General features: G+C 41.4%; 1 protein-coding gene across 1 annotated transcript in view; it reads left to right on the top strand.

Annotated features, from left to right (window-relative positions):
• Positions 1-17,017, top strand: part of LOC123759576 (uncharacterized) — a 144,340-nt gene extending 127,323 nt beyond the window's left edge. Inside the window, exon 2 of the mRNA XM_069320899.1 lies at positions 14,400-17,017. Within this exon, the coding sequence (XP_069177000.1) occupies positions 15,073-15,882 (810 nt within the window). The 5' untranslated portion in view covers positions 14,400-15,072 and the 3' untranslated portion in view covers positions 15,883-17,017. The remainder of the gene's footprint in view (positions 1-14,399) is intronic.
• The last annotated feature ends 766 nt before the right edge of the window (positions 17,018-17,783 follow it).

Below are 17,783 nucleotides of genomic sequence, written 5' to 3'. Positions count from 1 at the left end.
AGAAACTATTTGGATAGAATTAAACGAAAAAGCAAATAATATTAAAATAGGAGTTATATATAGGCCACCAAATTTAGACAGAATGGAAGCAAAGCATCTATGGAATGAAATATCTAGAGCATCTAGATCTAACAGTATTTATGTCATGGGTGACTTTAATTTTAGTGGAATAGAGAGAGAGAGAAAAAACAGGGGGGATATTAATAGAGTATTAAAAATATCAACACAAGACAGAACACGAAACAATGGGTATAAATTGGGTAAGTTTAGATTTAGGAAAGACTTGGGTAAATACTGGTTCAGTAACAGGGTTGTTGATTTGTGGAACCAATTGCCGCGTAACGTGGTGGAGCTGGGTGAACAAAACAGGGAATAGTGAAGCAGAAGATTTTCTAGAATTAATTGACGATTGCTTTCTTACGCAAAAACATTAAGGAACCAACACGGGAAAATAATATTTTAGATTTAGTGTTAACTAACAGGGAAACACAAATTAATGACATCGAAATAGGGAGTGAGCTAGGGAACAGTGATCACAAAGTAATCAGATTTAGCATAGAATGGAATAGACCTGTAGGAGAAAATTCTGTTAAAGTGCCAGATTTTCGAAAAGCTGATTTTAATAGCCTAAGAATTTTTTTGGGTCAAATAGATTGGAAACTCTTGGGTATGGGGTGTGGGCCGGTCTTAGAGCGAGACATGAACCCAGCGATAGGTGACGTAAAAGGGGATTTCGATGTGGATTTAATATATAACTTATTTAAGAATATTCTAAACAAAGCACAGGAACGTAGTATACCATACAAATTGAATAGATCGAATACTAATGACCCAAAGTGGATAACAAATAATTTAAAGAAGCTTATAGGTAAAAAGAGAGCTTGGTACAAAAGGATTAAGAATGGGGAAGTCAGGTTAGAACAGGAATTCATACAACTGGTTAGAAATGTTAAATAAAGAGATAAGGAAAGCAAAAAAACTATGAAGTTCGCATAGCAGGGCAAGCAAAGAAATCCTAAAGGGTTTTTTCAGTTATATCGAACTAAGACTAGGGAAAGGATAGGTCCATTAAAATCTGAGACAGATCAAATAACGGATAATGACAAGGAGATGAGTAGTATTTTTAACAAATATTTTATTTCTGTATTTACTAAAGAAGAACTTAACAATATGCCTTCAGCCGAACAAGTCTATGTGGGTGGGGACGAGGACAGGTTGACTAGTTTAGCAGTTACCAGGGAGGATGTAATTAAACAATTAGAAAAACTAAAACCAAACAAATTCCCAGGGCCGGATGAAGTGTTTGCCAGGGTGCTTAAAGAATGCAAAGAGGAGCTTTCCGAGCCACTGTCTACCATATTTAATAAATCAATAGAGTCAGGCAGAGTGCCAGAGTCATGGAAGGTAGCTAATGTGGTACCAATTTTTAAGAAAGGAGATAGATCACTTCCGTCAAACTATCGGCCAATTAGCCTAACGTCTATTGTGGGAAAGTTACTTGAATCAATAATTGCAAATACAATTCGTCTCCATCTTGAAAAACATAAATTAATAAATGAGTCACAACATGGGTTTACAAATGGCCGTTCATGTTTAACAAATTTGCTAACTTTTTATTCCAGCATAGTTGAGGCAGTTGATAGTGGTAAGGATTGTGATGTTGTGTACCTTGACTTTAGCAAAGCTTTTGATACAGTGCCACATGAAAGACTAATTAAAAAAATAGAAGCTCATGGTATTGGGGGTGCTATATTAACTTGGATTAGGGCATGGCTATTCCGAAGGAAACAGAGAGTTAGTATAAATGGGGTTAAGTCAGAGTGGGATAATGTTGTTAGTGGAGTACCTCAGGGCTCTGTCCTGGGACCTCTGTTGTTTATAATATATATAAATGATTTAGATTCAGGTTTGAGTAGCAACATTTGCAAATTTGCCGATGATACAAAAATCGGTAGGGAAATTAATTCGGAGGAGGACTCACTATCACTTCAAGTTGATCTAGATAGGGTTTTGAAATTGTCAAATGATTGGCAAATGCAGTTTAATGCTGATAAATGTAAAGTTCTGAGGCTAGGTAATGATAGAGTTACAAGATACGAGCTAGATGGTGTTGAGATTGCAAAGTCGGATTGCGAAAGGGATCTGGGAGTTATGATTAGTAAGAATTTAAAACAAAAGGATCAATGCATGAATGTTCGTAATAAGGCGAATAGGACACTGGGATTTATTAATCAAAGCGTTAGTAACAAGACACCTGGTGTGGTTCTTAAGCTATATCTTGCTCTGGTTAGGCCCCATTTAGATTATGCAGTTCAGTTTTGGTCGCCGTATTATAGAATGGATATAAATTCACTTGACCGTGTCCAACGTAGGATGACTAAGTTAATTCCCCAAATTAGAAATCTTTCATATGAAGAAAGATTAACAAAGCTTAAGTTGCATTCACTGGAAAGGCGAAGAGTTAGGGGTGACATGATAGAGGTTTACAAGTGGATGAATGGACATAACAGGGGGGATATTAATAGGGTATTAAAAATATCAACAGAAGACAGAACACGAAACAATGGGTATAAATTGGGTAAGTTTAGATTTAGGAAAGACTTGGGTAAATACTGGTTCAGTAACAGGGTTGTTGATTTGTGGAACCAATTGCCGCGTAACGTGGTGGAGGTGGTGTCCCTCGATTGTTTCAAGTGCGGGTTGGACAAGTATATGAGTGGAATTGGGTGGTTATAGAATAGGAGCTGCTTCGTATGGGCCAATAGGCCTTCTGCAGTTACCTTTGTTCTTATGTTCTTATGGCATTAAAAGTATCAACACAAGTCAGAACACGAAACAATGGGAAAAAATTGGATAAGTTTAAATTTAGGAAAGACCTGGGTAAATACTGGTTCAGTAACAGGGTTGTTGATTTGTGGAGCCAATAACCACATGACGTGGTGGAGGTGGGGTCCTATGATTGTTTTAAACGTGGGTTGGACATGTGTATGAGTAGGATTGGGTGGTTATAAATAGGAGCTGTTTCGTATGGGCCAATAGGCCTTTTACAGTTACCTTTGTTCTTATGTTCTTATTCCTCCAGCACTGACCCAAACCTACCCTCTAGCATGACATGAGCCTTTCCTTAATACAGGTCTTGATAACCTCCACTGCTCTCTATGTGAAGCACCTCCCTATTACATGTCTTGAGTTCATCTCTAGTATCTGGAATGAAGACATCAAGAAAAAGGATTTTGGATTAATCAGTCTTTCATGTAGCATTGTATCAAAAGCTTTGCTAAAGTCAAGGTAAACAACATCACAAACCTTACCACTATTAACTGCCTCAAAATAGATTAGGTTAAGAGTTAATCATGCAGGTGTAAAATAGTAAATTTGTTAAACATGAATGCCATTTGTAAAACCATGCTGTGAATCATTTATTAATTTATGTTTTTCATGAAGAAGAAGAATGGTATTTGCAATTATCAATTCAAGTAACTTTCCCTCAATAGACGTTCGGCTAATTGGCCGATAGTTTGACACAAGTGATCTATCTTAAAAATTGGTACAACATTAGCAACCTTCCACGACTCTGGCGATCTGCCCGACTCTAATGATTTATTAAATACGTTAGACAATGGCTCGCAAAACTCCTCTTTGCATTCTTTAAGCACCCTGGCAAACACATCGTCTGGCCCTAGGGATTTGTTTGGTTTGGGTTTCAATATTTGTTTAATATCATCCCTGGTAACTGCTAAACTAGTCAACCTGTCCTCGTCAAAACACACAGACTTGTTCGGCTGAAGGCGCAGTGTTAAGCTCCTCTTTAGTAAATACAAAAATTAATTATTTATTAAAAATACTACTCATTTCTTCGCCATTATCCGTTATCTGACCTGTCTCAGTTTTTAATGGACATACCCTTTCCCTAAACTTTGTTCGATCATCATCTTGCGACAGGTGTAATAGGAATTTCCTCACGGATGATTTCGTAATCCAATACAGCAGCCCGAAGAACCTTCGTCGCCGCGAAGCTAACGTAGTTGGCGACGACACGGTGGCTGGGATCAGCTAACAATATCTCTCCGACATTTATCTTGTATTTGCCAATTGGTTTGTTGCCGACGAACAGCTGAAAGCGGAGGACGTCATCTGGAAAGTCACTGTTAAGGTAAACGCCCTTCTGGCGGTTTATGTCCCACTCCTGAACCCCGGTCCGATAGCCGTCGTAATCAATTACGTCTAAAGAAAGGGTAATATTGCGGCTACAGAGCTTTCTCTTTGGTCCTGGCAGACAAGAGATCACTCTTCGGTGAACTGAGAACAGCACTCTGCAGGGCAGGTCATTCTACCCTGTCACAGCTGCCTCGAAACGTGTGAAGTTAAGACGAACAGTCATATTTTCTTGGTGAGAAATCGATCCAAAAGTGGGATTATTGCTGTTAACGTGGCCCTAGAACCAGGAGGTGTTTCCTTCACCAGATTTACTTGGCTTGTCAGGAAGACCTAATAAATATATCAGACAAAAAAATTTAGTTAGGTAGGAATAATCTCCCGCTTTTTATAACTACTGTTGTGGGGCTACAACATAGTTGGCTAATGCTGACAGAGACTGACTAGGCGCCAATCTTTAGGTGTACGCCTCTGTTCACCCAGCAGCGATTGGGAACATTCTTTTATTCAAATATTCGTGAGGCTGGTGTTAAGGGTAATGTAACAAGGAGGTTAATGGTGGTGGTAGTGAGACCGATGATGTTAATGGAGGTGGTAGTGAGGACAGTGGTGTTAATGGTGGTAGTAGTGGTGAGGACAGTGGTGTTAATGGTGGTAGTAATGGTGAGGACAGTGGTGTTAATATTGGTGGTAGTGAGGAAGGTGGTGGTAATGGTGGCGATAGTGAGGACGGTGGTGGTAATGGTGGCGACAGTGAGGACGGTGGTGGTAATGGTGACGATGGTGGTAATGGTGACGATAGTGAGGACGGTGGTGTTAATGGTGGCGATAGTGAGGACGGTGGTGTTAATGGTGGCGATAGTGAGGACGGTGGTGTTAATGGTGGCGATAGTGAGGACGGTGGTGGTAATGGTGGCGATAGTGAGGACGGTGGTGTTAATGGTGGCGATAGTGAGAACGGTGGTGTAAATGGTGGCGATAGTGAGGATGGTGGTGTTAATGGTGGCGATAGTGAGGACGGTGGTGTTAATGGTGGTGGTAGTGAGGACGGTGGTGTTAATGGTGGTGGTAGTGAGGACGGTGGTGGTAGTGAGGACGGTGGTGTTAATGGTGGCGATAGTGAGGACGGTGGTGTTAATGGTGGCGATAGTGAGGACGGTGGTGTTAATGGTGGCGATAGTGAGGATGGTGGTGTTAATGGTGGCGATAGTGAGGACGGTGGTGTAAATGGTGGCGATAGTGAGGACGGTGGTGTTAATGGTGGCGGTAGTGAGGACGGTGGTGTTAATGGTGGCGATAGTGAGGACGGTGGTGTTAATGGTGGTGGTAGTGAGGACGGTGGTGTTAATGGTGGCGATAGTGAGGACGGTGGTGTTAATGGTGGTGGTAGTGAGGACGGTGGTGTTAATGGTGGTGGTAGTGAGGACGGTGGTGTTAATGGTGGCGATAGTGAGGACGGTGGTGTTAATGGTGGCGATAGTGAGGACGGTGGTGTTAATGGTGGCGATAGTGAGGACGGTGGTGTTAATGGTGGCGATAGTGAGGACGGTGGTGTTAATGGTGGCGATAGTGAGGACGGTGGTGTTAATGGTGGCGATAGTGAGGACGGTGGTGTTAATGGTGGCGATAGTGAGGACGGTGGTGTTAATGGTGGCGGTAGTGAGGACGGTGGTGTTAATGGTGGTGGTAGTGAGGACGGTGGTGTTAATGGTGGTGGTAGTGAGGACGGTGGTGTTAATGGTGGTGGTAGTGAGGACGGTGGTGTTAATGGTGGTGGTAGTGAGGACGGTGGTGTTAATGGTGGTGGTAGTGAGGACGGTGGTGTTAATGGTGGTGGTAGTGAGGACGGTGGTGTTAATGGTGGTGGTAGTGAGGACGGTGGTGTTAATGGTGGTGGTAGTGAGGACGGTGGTGTTAATGGTGGTGGTAGTGAGGACGGTGGTGTTAATGGTGGTGGTAGTGAGGACGGTGGTGTTAATGGTGGTGGTAGTGAGGACGGTGGTGTTAATGGTGGTGGTAGTGAGGACGGTGGTGTTAATGGTGGTGGTAGTGAGGACGGTGGTGTTAATGGTGGTGGTAGTGAGGACGGTGGTGTTAATGGTGGTGGTAGTGAGGACGGTGGTGTTAATGGTGGTGGTAGTGAGGACGGTGGTGTTAATGGTTAAGTGAGGAGGTGTTAAGAGAGGAGAGGAAAAGCTGGAAAAGACTAAGGTCATGAGGACATAATGCAAAAATGTCATCAACATAGCGAAGCCAGAGGGACGAGTATCAATAGAAGGAAGAAGAACAGTTTCGAAGTTTTCCATGTAGAGATTGGCAAGAACAGGGGAGAGAGGGGAACCCATAGCGACACCGAAAGTTTGAGAGTAGTATTTACCATTGAAAGAGAATGAGTTAGAATCAACACAGAGTTTAATGAGTTCGAGGAAAACGTCAGTGGGAAGCGGGAGAGGAAGAAGGCCTTCGGACGCCCTCTAAGGAAAGAGAGAACGTTATCAAGGGGAACATTAGTGAACAGAGAGTCGACATCAAGACTAAGCATCTTACAGGAGGGATGCAGGCTCAGTCTTTCTATGAAGTCCTGAGAGTGACGAAGGTGGGCAGGAGAAAAAGTGCCAAGGTAAGACGTCAGAGTTTTAGCTAGCCAGGAAGCAAGAGGATAGCCAACAGAGCTCCGTGAAGAAATGATAGGACGAAGAGGAACACCAGGTTTATGAGTCTTAGGTAGACCATAAAAATAAGGAGGAGAAGGGCAAATGACACAGAAACGTTTAATAAGATCGAAGTCAGGAGGAAAAAGACTAGTCAGGACATCCTCCTGACTTCGATATTATTAAACGTGTATATAGAGTGTAATAACTGCAAAACTATTTGTTTATTGTTTTATGAACATAATTGAATTATTATGCTCACAATACTTTTGAATATAGCGATGGTTCACACATTATATAAATATATCACACTACACACTGTTTAATAATATTAACTGTTCAATAATATTACTGCAAAAAAAAAATCAGAGAAATTTAAATAATTCGGTAATATAGCTTTGTGTGGCAACTCCCGCCCGACAGCTGGGGCGGAGCAGACCGCCGCCTCTGGCTATTGCTGTCAATGCCTTTTTTTTTTTTTTTTTTTTTTTGCAAGACTTCTCTGCCCTATTATGGCCAAAATAAGTCACCTACGATATTTTTATTATTTTCCCGTGATCAAGGAACACAAATGAACACTTTTATAAGACGAAAAAAATTAGATTTTTTTATTTCTTGCGCCTGGACGTGTTGCAGGCTAAAATCACAAGAGCAGCCCAGTGGTTGAAATATCACATTACTAAAACAATTATACAATGCAGAACATGTGTGGAACAGTTATATGGAAGGTATTGACAGACTATTTTCTGTAACAAAAACAAGTTAATTAACAAAGAGACTAGACTACTACAACAAGGATTTTACATCACGTTAATATTTCTCAGTGGCACGTTAAAGACAGCTAATTAACAACCGAGTGTAGCAACGACTCCTGTTAATTGTTTACTAATTGCCGATTGATTAGGGTTCTAAACCCTCTAGTTACGAGTTAGGGGGAAGGAAAATTTGATTATGTTAATGTTAAAGATATAGTGAATCATATCCTTTTCTGAGAAATATAATGTAAAAATGAAGATCAGGTCCAGGTATATATGGTTAGGTTAAGGTTGGTTAAGTTTAACTGATGTAGAGAGAATCGCCAATAATAAGTTCTGTTAACCCCCCGCGTAACAGAGGTTAGGTTTGAATGGGTTGATTGTATTGATGTATTTGGAGGCTTCGTAGCCTGGTGGATAGCGCGCAGGACTCGTAATTCTGTGGCGCGGGTTCGATTCCCGCACGAGGCAGAAACAAATGGGCAAAGTTTCTTTCACCCTGAATGCCCCTGTTACCTAGCAGTAAATAGGTACCTGGGAGTTAGTCAGCTGTCACGGGCTGCTTCCTGGGGGTGGAGGCCTGGTCGAGGACCGGGCCGCGGGGACACTAAAGCCCCGAAATCATCTCAAGATAACCTCAAGATATGTAAAAGTAAAAACAAGCAAAAACAAACATGACTAAGAATAAGATGCATGTTGAACCAAGATCTTGGTATCAGAGGTAAGGTCTGGGACGGCTGGGTTTTCCTCCAAAATACAGTACATTTGATGTTAGGTCAAGTCAGGTTAGATTCACGATTGTCGAGTCCATATCCAAAACAAAGAATTGCCAGGAATGTTGAACAAAGTTCCAGTTATGTTAGGTACAGGCTGGCTGATTTATGTGTAAAAACAAACACTTTCCTAGCAATACAGTTGTAATATTGAACATAGATCCAGGTAGGTTAGGTGCAGTTTATTTAGGTCTATACCCAAAATCAACCCCTAACAATGAAGTTGCAATATTCAACGAAGATCCATGCAGGTTATGCACAGGTCAATTAGGTTTATATCCCAAATTAACACTTTTCATAAGAAAATATCGTATTAAAGGTTAGGTTCAAGGTAGTTTGAGTTGTGGTAATGAGGAAAATGCCCAGTACCAACACACTTCTAAGATCATATTCACAAAATTCAGCTGGAACCCAGGGTGGAATGGAAGTTGGAAGTAGACATTAACAGCTCTAAGAGTCAACTTCAGCTCAGGATGTGATGGGCTTAGGTATATAAAGTAGAATTGGGCTTTGGTTTTATATATTTTGGGTATATTTAATGGGACTGACTTGTACTGCTGGGTAAATTTGAATACATTTAGCGTTATTTGTGTTTGGTTGGATGGGGTGGGGTTAGGTTAGGTGGGGTTAGGTCGGGTCGGGTGGGGTTGGGTCGGGTGGGGGTTAGGTCGGGTCGGGTGGGGGTTAGGTCGGGTCGGGTGGGGTTAGGTCAGGTCGGGTGGGGGTTAGGTCAGGTCGGGTGGGGGTTAGGTCGGGTCGGGTGGGGGTTAGGTCGGGTCGGGTGGGGGTTAGGTCGGGTCGGGTGGGGGTTAGGTCGGGTCGGGTGGGGGTTAGGTCGGGTCGGGTGGGGGTTAGGTCGGGTCGGGTGGGGTTAGGTCAGGTCGGGTGGGGTTAGGTCAGGTCAGGTCGGGTGGGGTTAGGTCAGGTCGGGTGGGGTTAGGTCTGGTCGGGTGGGGTTAGGTCAGGTCGGGTGGGGTTAGGTCAGGTCAGGTCGGGTGGGGTTAGGTCAGGTCGGGTGGGGTTAGGTCTGGTCGGGTGGGGTTAGGTCAGGTCGGGTGGGGTTAGGTCAGGTCGGGTGGGGTTAGGTCAGGTCGGGTGGGGTTAGGTCGGGTCGGGTGGGGGTTAGGTCGGGTCGGGTGGGGGTTAGGTCGGGTCGGGTGGGGTTAGGTCAGGTCGGGTGGGGTTAGGTCAGGTCAGGTCGGGTGGGGTTAGCTCTGGTCGGGTGGGGTTAGGTCAGGTCGGGTGGGGTTAGGTCAGGTCGGGTGGGGTTAGGTCAGGTCGGGTGGGGTTAGGTCGGGTCGGGTGGGGTTAGGTCGGGTCGGGTGGGGTTAGGTCAGGTCGGGTGGGGTTAGGTCAGGTCGGGTGGGGTTAGGTCAGGTCGGGTGGGGTTAGGTTAGGTCGGGTGGAGTTGAGTTGGGGTAGATCGAGTTTTTTAAGTTGGGGTGAGTTAGGTTGGATTAAATTGTATGCTAGAAAAACACATCTGGATACTGGAAATAGATGTATGGACACAACACTAACAATATGAAATGGTCTTGAGAATAGGATATGTTATGCAAAGACAATGTTGGTAATAGATGTTAACAGCATTTACAGTTAAATTCAGCTTTTGTTTGTAATATAATTAATTACATTTAGTCAAATTTAGCTTTGTTTTGTTATAATTAGAATAAATTTAAGGGAATTGACTCATCTTGGGATTAAAAAATTTAAATTTAGCTTTTGCTGTGATAGGTTAGGTCTGGGTTTGGTATGATTGATGCAAGAAAAACACATATGTATGTAGAAAATAGCCAGATGGGCACAGAACTAATGCTATGAAATGGTCTTGGGAACGGGGTATGTTATGTGATAATTGGATATTGGAATTATATGTTAAATTTAGATGGGACAAGTCAAACGTGGTTAAATTGGCTTTGGTTGTGCTATGATACGGTAAATTTGGATAAATTTGATGGAAATTGTCTTAAATTAGACAAAATTTAGGTGAGACAGCTTAAATTTTACCAACTTTAATAAAATCTAGCTTTGGTTGTGTTATTCAGGTTGTGTAGGGTTGTGTAGGGTAGGATATATAATATCTTAATGGTAATGAACTAGCTTGTTCAGAAAATAGAGTAAGTCTATATGGGTTTGAGTTATAACTAGCTCTTGTAATGGATGGTGGTGTGAGGTCACATAGGGTTGTATGTGAGTATATGGGTGCTGATATATAGTTAGTTTAGCTTTTTATTTAGTTGAATTTGGTTAAATGTGGGGTAGTACAAGTGGAATTTTTGCTAGATTTAGTTAAATTTAGGTTTTGTTAAGATGCATGTTTGTAGAATTTCGTAAATTTGTGTAAATTAACAGATTTACTGACTTCACCTAACCCCACCTATCCCAACCTAACCTAGCCTGTTCTAACCTAACCCAACCTGCCCTAGCCTAACCCAACCTGTCCTAACCTAATATAGCTAAAGTTAAATCCAATAAGACTGTTGGACGGTTTACCTAAATAAATATGGATGACATAATTGGAAAGGATGTAACAAGGTGGTATGTATTTAATATAATGAAACTATGGATATAAATTGGGAAATACTGGTGGCAGAACAGTTAAGCATAAATTATTTTGTAAAAAATATTTATTGAGATATACGTGTTATGAGGATTATGAGCTTTGAATACAGCACTGTCAGATATACAGTTTCGTAGATAAATATCTTATGTCATTTAGAGGGGTCATCTTATGGTTAAACTTAGCATATGATAACTGATGATGCACAATTTTTTATAAAATGTCTGTGCAATGGTGTTATTGATCGTATTTTATAGCAATTTTTTTGTTTGCATTTGTGCAAGTTCTATATTAATTGTGCAATTTATGTATTATTTCTTCAAATTGTGTATTTATCCTAGATGTTTATTGATTGTATTTGTACAAGTTGTGTAATAAATATCTAAGATGTGTAATAATTTCTCAAGTTGTGTATCATTGTTGCATGATTTGTAATTGCATTTGGGGGACATGTGTATATATGCTAGTTGTTTTGTGCAAGTTGTGTATTAATTGTGCGATATATGTATTAATTGTGCGATATGTGTATTAATTATATAAGATGTGCATTAATTGCACAAGTTTTGTAATTGTATATGTGCGAATTGTGGATGTATTGTCATTTTGTGATTATTGTACAAATTGTAATTGTGTAATTATTGAACAAATTGTATATTGTGGAAAGACCTGTATTAATTATGCAAGTTGTGAATTAATTGGACATGTTTGGTAATCATATTTGCGCTATTTGTGAAAATGTGTATATGCAGTGTGTGTATTAACTGTTTTAGTGCTAGTTGTGTAAATATTGTATTTTGCAAGTTGTGTTTTATTTATATAGTGGAAACTTAAGCAATTGTATTTAGTATAATTTGTGTATATGTGTAAGTTCTGTATGAGTTGTAATTAAACAAAAATGGTCTTCCTGTGGAAATGTACTTGAATTTGGGACGTAAGCATTTTGTGAGTGATGTTCATGAACCTGTTTAATTTTTGTTTAAGTGCATTTTGAGTGTATGAGCGTATATGCAATTTGGTATATATGTGCAAATACCATATTTTGTGTAAATGTCATACCTTGAGTGTGCATGCAATATTTGTGTAAATGGCATATTTTTGTGTGTAACTGGAATATTTTGCATATAATAACATTTTGTCTATAAATAGTATATTTTGTGTGTAAATGGCATATTTAATGTGTAAATGGCATATTTTGTATGAAAATTACATATTTTATGTATGAATGGCATATTTTGTGTGTAAATGTTGTTTTTTGTGTGCAAATTATATATTTCGTGTAAAAATGCCGTTTTTTTATGTAAAGTTTTTTGTGTGTAAATGGCATATTTAGGTGAAAATTTCATACATTGTGATTAATGCAATATTTAGTGTAAATGTTTGTGTTTTATGCAATATGTTTTGTGTATTTTTAGTGTATGTGCAAGTGACATTTTATGTATGGCGATAAATAATTTTTATATCTTAGTATAACTTTTATTATTTAAGCCGAGTTTTATTTCAATGCAACGTAAACACCCTGGTTCAACCATATGAACAGTAGCTAGGTGGGTATTTATACATGTAATTAGGAATGTAGATTATCGATATGTTTGTTCAGTTTGAATATGTAAGGTAATTGTCTAATATTTTTGGAGTTGCTCGAATAATATGGTAAGCTTGTGGATTGATATACATAAATATTATGTGTATTAACAACTGAAAGATTACTGAATGTACACCTCATTTATTGCTAGAATCGGACCCATATTTTCAAACGGTTTGGGTATGAATCAATTACATCCGACCAAATAGAGGTGACATGGTGCAAATGGGATTATTGACTGTGTGTGTATATAAGCACATATGTATATGTAATTATGTTGTGACAATTGGTTTGGAAACAGGATACATAATTTGTAGACATATGGGGATATTGTGTATTTTTCGAGGGTTAGGAATGATTCTGTGAAAGGGATTCTAACCCTTTTTCGAGGGTTAGGAACAGAATGTGAAATTTTAGTATACTATTTAGAAACAATGTTGCATAATTATTGTTGCGTAGAAATAGATCAAATTCAAAAAATGGTTTAGGAACTGCTGTAGATCTCCCTGCAATGATCTAACATTGCAATTACTCAGATTTCCATCTAAAATATTGTTACCATATAATATTTTTATTAAAAGCTAGAATGTAACTATTATTACTAATTCAAATTATAATTTTTTTAAAATGTATATTCTATGATCCTTAATGAGGTTAGGTTTGGGTTAGATAGTCGTGTGTGTAAATGTGTCTGTTTTTTACATGTTAGGTTAGGATGGTTAGGGTATGATAGTTAGGTCAGGAAGGATAGGTTAGGCAAAGTAGGGTCATATATGAATTGTATATGAGAACATAAGAATGGAAGTAACTGCAGAGGGCCTATTGGCCCATACTTCCTCTTGATGTTTCTATATTGGTTCGGAGTCTTGAAGTAGGTAGAATATAGTTGTGCATTTATTGGCTGTTGATTGCTGGTGTTGACTTTTTGATGTGTAGTGCCTCGCAGATGTCGAGCCGCCTGCTATCGCTGTATCTATCAATGATTTCTGTGTTTGTTAAGATTTCTCTGGTGGTGGTTTGGTTGTGAGAGGAGATTATATGTTCCTTTATGGAGCCCTGTTGTTTATGCATTGTTAATCGCCTAGAAAGAGACGTTGTTGTCTTGCCTATATACTGAGTTCTTTCGGGCTTACAGTCCCCAAGTGGGCATTTGAAGGCATAGACGACGTTGGTTTTCTTCAAGGCGTTCTGCTTTGTGTCTGGAGAGTTTTTCATGAGTGGGTTGGCCGTTTTTTTGGTTTTATAGTAAATCGTCAATTGTATTTTCTGATTTTTATCTGTAGGGATACCGTTCCTATCAACAATATTTTTCAGGACCCTTTCCTCTGTTTTATGAGTTGTCGAAAAGAAGTTCCTGTAAAATATTCTAATAGGGGTTACATGTGTTGTGTTAGTTGACTCTTCAGAGGTTACATGGCGTTTTACCTTTCTTTTTATGATGTCTACAACAAAACCATTAGAGAAACCGTTGTTGACTAGACATTGTTGAAGACTAAAATACACTAAACACTAAAATCGGGCCTCTCGTACTTTCCTTCATAACTCAAAAATTCTTTATGTCATTTATAACATTTATTTATGTTTTGATATTCTCAAAGCATCTAGTATGTCATGAGTTGGGAATAAATGACTCTTTGATGGGGTAAGGCCTGAATTTAGATGGCGATCATAACAGTGTTAAACTACAATATTCTCATTTCCTCAAGTATCCACTAATACAACCATTGTAAACCCCACGAGCCTCTGCTTTTGACATATCACCATTCATTGTTATTATTACAGGGACAAAACATTTGTTTTCATATTGTACCAGAAATTAAACATTATAGTGTATTGTGCTTACTTTATTTGTGTCTTTTTGAGAAAAGTTTTTAATATATTTTAAAATGTAAATAACAGCTCCCATGATGGTTTCTTCTTCAGATGCATGTGTGTCCTGAGGTCTTCACACGATCTGTAAACAACACTGCTGCCCTCCAGCTCCTGACCCCTCCCTCCGGCACCTGGCACTCCAGATCCTGATCCTTCGGGACCTTACACTTCAGATCCTCATACTCCACAACAGGCGATCTTCGTCCTCCTACTGGTGACCCTCCAGCTACTGGCCCATAGTTTACCTCCACCTTAAACACTCCACAAGTCAAACTCTTCTTCCAGTTACTCCACGTTGAGAAGTCCTGTCGAACCCTCCTCACAGAGTACCCCGCCCTGCTGCCCAAGCCTGTTCTAGACTGTGGTTGAGTAATTATTGTGTGTGCCTGCAACTATTGAGCAGGACTAAGTGTTGATTGAAGAAGCACTACGATTGTGGTGGGTGAGGCAGGTGTAGAGGCGAGGAGCGTGGTGGGTGAGGCAGGTGTAGAGGCGAGGAGCGTGGTGGGTGAGGCAGGTGTAGAGGTGAGGAGCGTGGTGTGTGAGGCAGGTGTAGAGGCGAGGAGCGTGGTGGGTGAGGCAGGTGTAGAGGTGAGGAGCGTGGTGTGTGAGGCAGGTGTAGAGGCGAGGAGCGTGGTGTGTGAGGCAGGTGTAGAGGTGAGGAGCGTGGTGTGTGAGGCAGGTGTAGAGGCGAGGAGCTTGACCTGACGGTGTTGAGCAGATCATGTCAGTTGGTGTCCTTCCCTCCCGTAGATTCTTTCACTGGGAGAGCGCCAGCAAGCCTGCCATTAACCGCTGTGGTTTTCGCTCCACCTCCTTCCCTCACCCAGCTACCATTCCTCACTCGGACACCATACTTGTGCAGCACGCTCTCTACCCATGCCCACACCATCACCGTCACCACCATCCTCACCGCTCACGACGACGACACTTGACTAGCGAGTCTCCGCCTTGGCCCAGGCGCACAAGCGAGGTGCCTCCACCCTCACTTGCCTCATCTTGGTTCACTGATACCGCCAGTCTGCTGACCTCCGACTCTCTCAGTGGTGAGGGTTCCTTCTTTAGTGCTGACGCCACTATTATTACCCCTGACACACTCTTTGTTTCCTGTCGCACCTTCGTCAGCGGCAGCATGTCGTCTGCCGGGGCAGCCAGAAGCACCATTGAGAACAGCGGCAGTGGTCCATCTACAGCAGCTGCTAGGGAGGTGAAACAGTACCTCAGCCGTACTTTGTTCCCTCGTCCCTCCTCCACTCTGCATGGCTATGCCTCGCTCTATCATCGTCTGAAGAAGCTGCCAGCCTCCCACAGGAAGGCTCGGCAGGCCAAGACGCATGCGGCAGCAGATGCTGCGTCAGAGGCCATGCAGCAGGAGGCACAGCCACCCTATGACTTGGACGACGTCGACCACATCACAGAAAAGATCCATTCACCTCCCCGCATCGAAATCCATATTTATGTGCCAACTGCTACTGCTGCAGCAGCCTCAGCTGCTACTGCTCCTGAGGGGGAGACTGCTCCTGATCCATACTGATCACAGAACTAACGAATCATGTTTCGTGTGGAACGTTGACGTTAAATCAACAATAACTGATCACAGCACTGACGCATCATGTCTCAAGTGTAGAGAAGTTGACATTGCACAGATAAAACAAAAGCAGTCTCCCACCATAAGAGGAGGGATGTTGAGACGACCTGCAAAGAAATTATGTTCTTGAACGAAATGACCACCATTTGCACCGTGATGTTATTGTCGGCTCTAGCAAGACAAAGAAAGCAGAGTTTGATTAGTTCAGTCCATGCAAATGTTTGCTCTAGGCCCAAAGAGCTGTCCTGGAATGGTCAAGGGGCTTCCATTGCCATATTTAGAATAATGAACACAGTACACGAACGACCCATTAAAGACTATGCTGCCTCAGTTCAATGCACGGACTTCTCCAGCGATATATAAAGGATTGAAATCATATGAAATGAATCCATAACAATAATTCCTGGTGTTGAAATGACAACAGAAGTACCGAAGGTTAAGCAAGAAATAAGTTTTCCTTGTGATCTAAACAGGATAAAAGAAAATGTATTGCTAACTTTGCTCTTAAGAAGAAAAAAGACCATACTGACGTTTCCAAGAAAAACAGCATTGTTCGAATTATTGGAGGAAACAAGAGCAGAATAGAACTGCAAAATCAATCAGTATGCAACCTGAACAAATTGCACATACTTCAGTGACCCCTGTCAGCTCTTAGCTGTAGATATTTAACTTCCTTCGGGAGAAGAGTCATGCATAATTCCATTATACGAGATGTGAATGGAATAGTGCAACATATTGCCACAAGAAATATACTGTAAAGTCTTAAAGTCTTCATTGATAAGGCAAGAAACAAATCAGATCGAGTCTTAAGTTGCTGGCCCTGCTAATCCTACTAATCGCAGGGCTGGAGGAACTAGTAGATTATATTATTATTAATATAGTGTAATGAGGAATAGTGCCCCAAAATGAAAAGCATTGATTGGGAAGCTAGTCATCTCAAGACAAGCATAACACAGACAGACCCGCAATGATGTCATCTCAAGACAAGCATAACACAGGCACACCCGCAATGATGTCATCTCAAGACAAGCATAACACAGGCACACCCGCAATGATGTCATCTCAAGACAAGCATAACACAGGCAGACCCGGAATGATGTCATCTCAAGACAAGCATAACACAGGCACACCCGCAATGATGTCATCTCAAGACAAGCATAACACAGGCAGACCCGGAATGATGTCATCTCAAGACAAGCATAACACAGGCACACCCGCAATGATGTCATCTCAAGACAAGCATAACACAGGCATACCCGCAATGATGTCATCTCAAGACAAGCATAACACAGGCATACCCGGAATGATGTCATCTCAAGACAAGCATAACACAGGCAGACCCGGAATGATGTCATCTCAAGACAAGCATAACACAGGCAGACCCGGAATGATGTCATCTCAAGACAAGCATAACACAGGCAGACCCGGAATGATGTCATCTCAAGACAAGCATAACACAGGCAGACCCGGAATGATGTCATCTCAAGACAAGCATAACACAGGCAGACCCGGAATGATGTCATCTCAAGACAAGCATAACACAGGCAGACCCGGAATGATGTCATCTCAAGACAAGCATAACACAGGCAGACCCGGAATGATGTCATCTCAAGACAAGCATAACACAGGCACACCCGCAATGATGTCATCTCAAGACAAGCATAACACAGGCAGACCCGGAATGATGTCATCTCAAGACAAGCATAACACAGGCACACCCGCAATGATGTCATCTCAAGACAAGCATAACACAGGCATACCCGGAATGATGTCATCTCAAGACAAGCATAACACAGGCATACCCGGAATGATGTCATCTCAAGACAAGCATAACACAGGCAGACCCG

This window comes from Procambarus clarkii, chromosome 8 (genome assembly GCF_040958095.1).
Source record: "Procambarus clarkii isolate CNS0578487 chromosome 8, FALCON_Pclarkii_2.0, whole genome shotgun sequence".
In the NCBI taxonomy this organism is placed as follows: Eukaryota; Metazoa; Arthropoda; class Malacostraca; order Decapoda; family Cambaridae; genus Procambarus; species Procambarus clarkii.
This window is presented reverse-complemented; position numbering and strand designations above follow the sequence as displayed.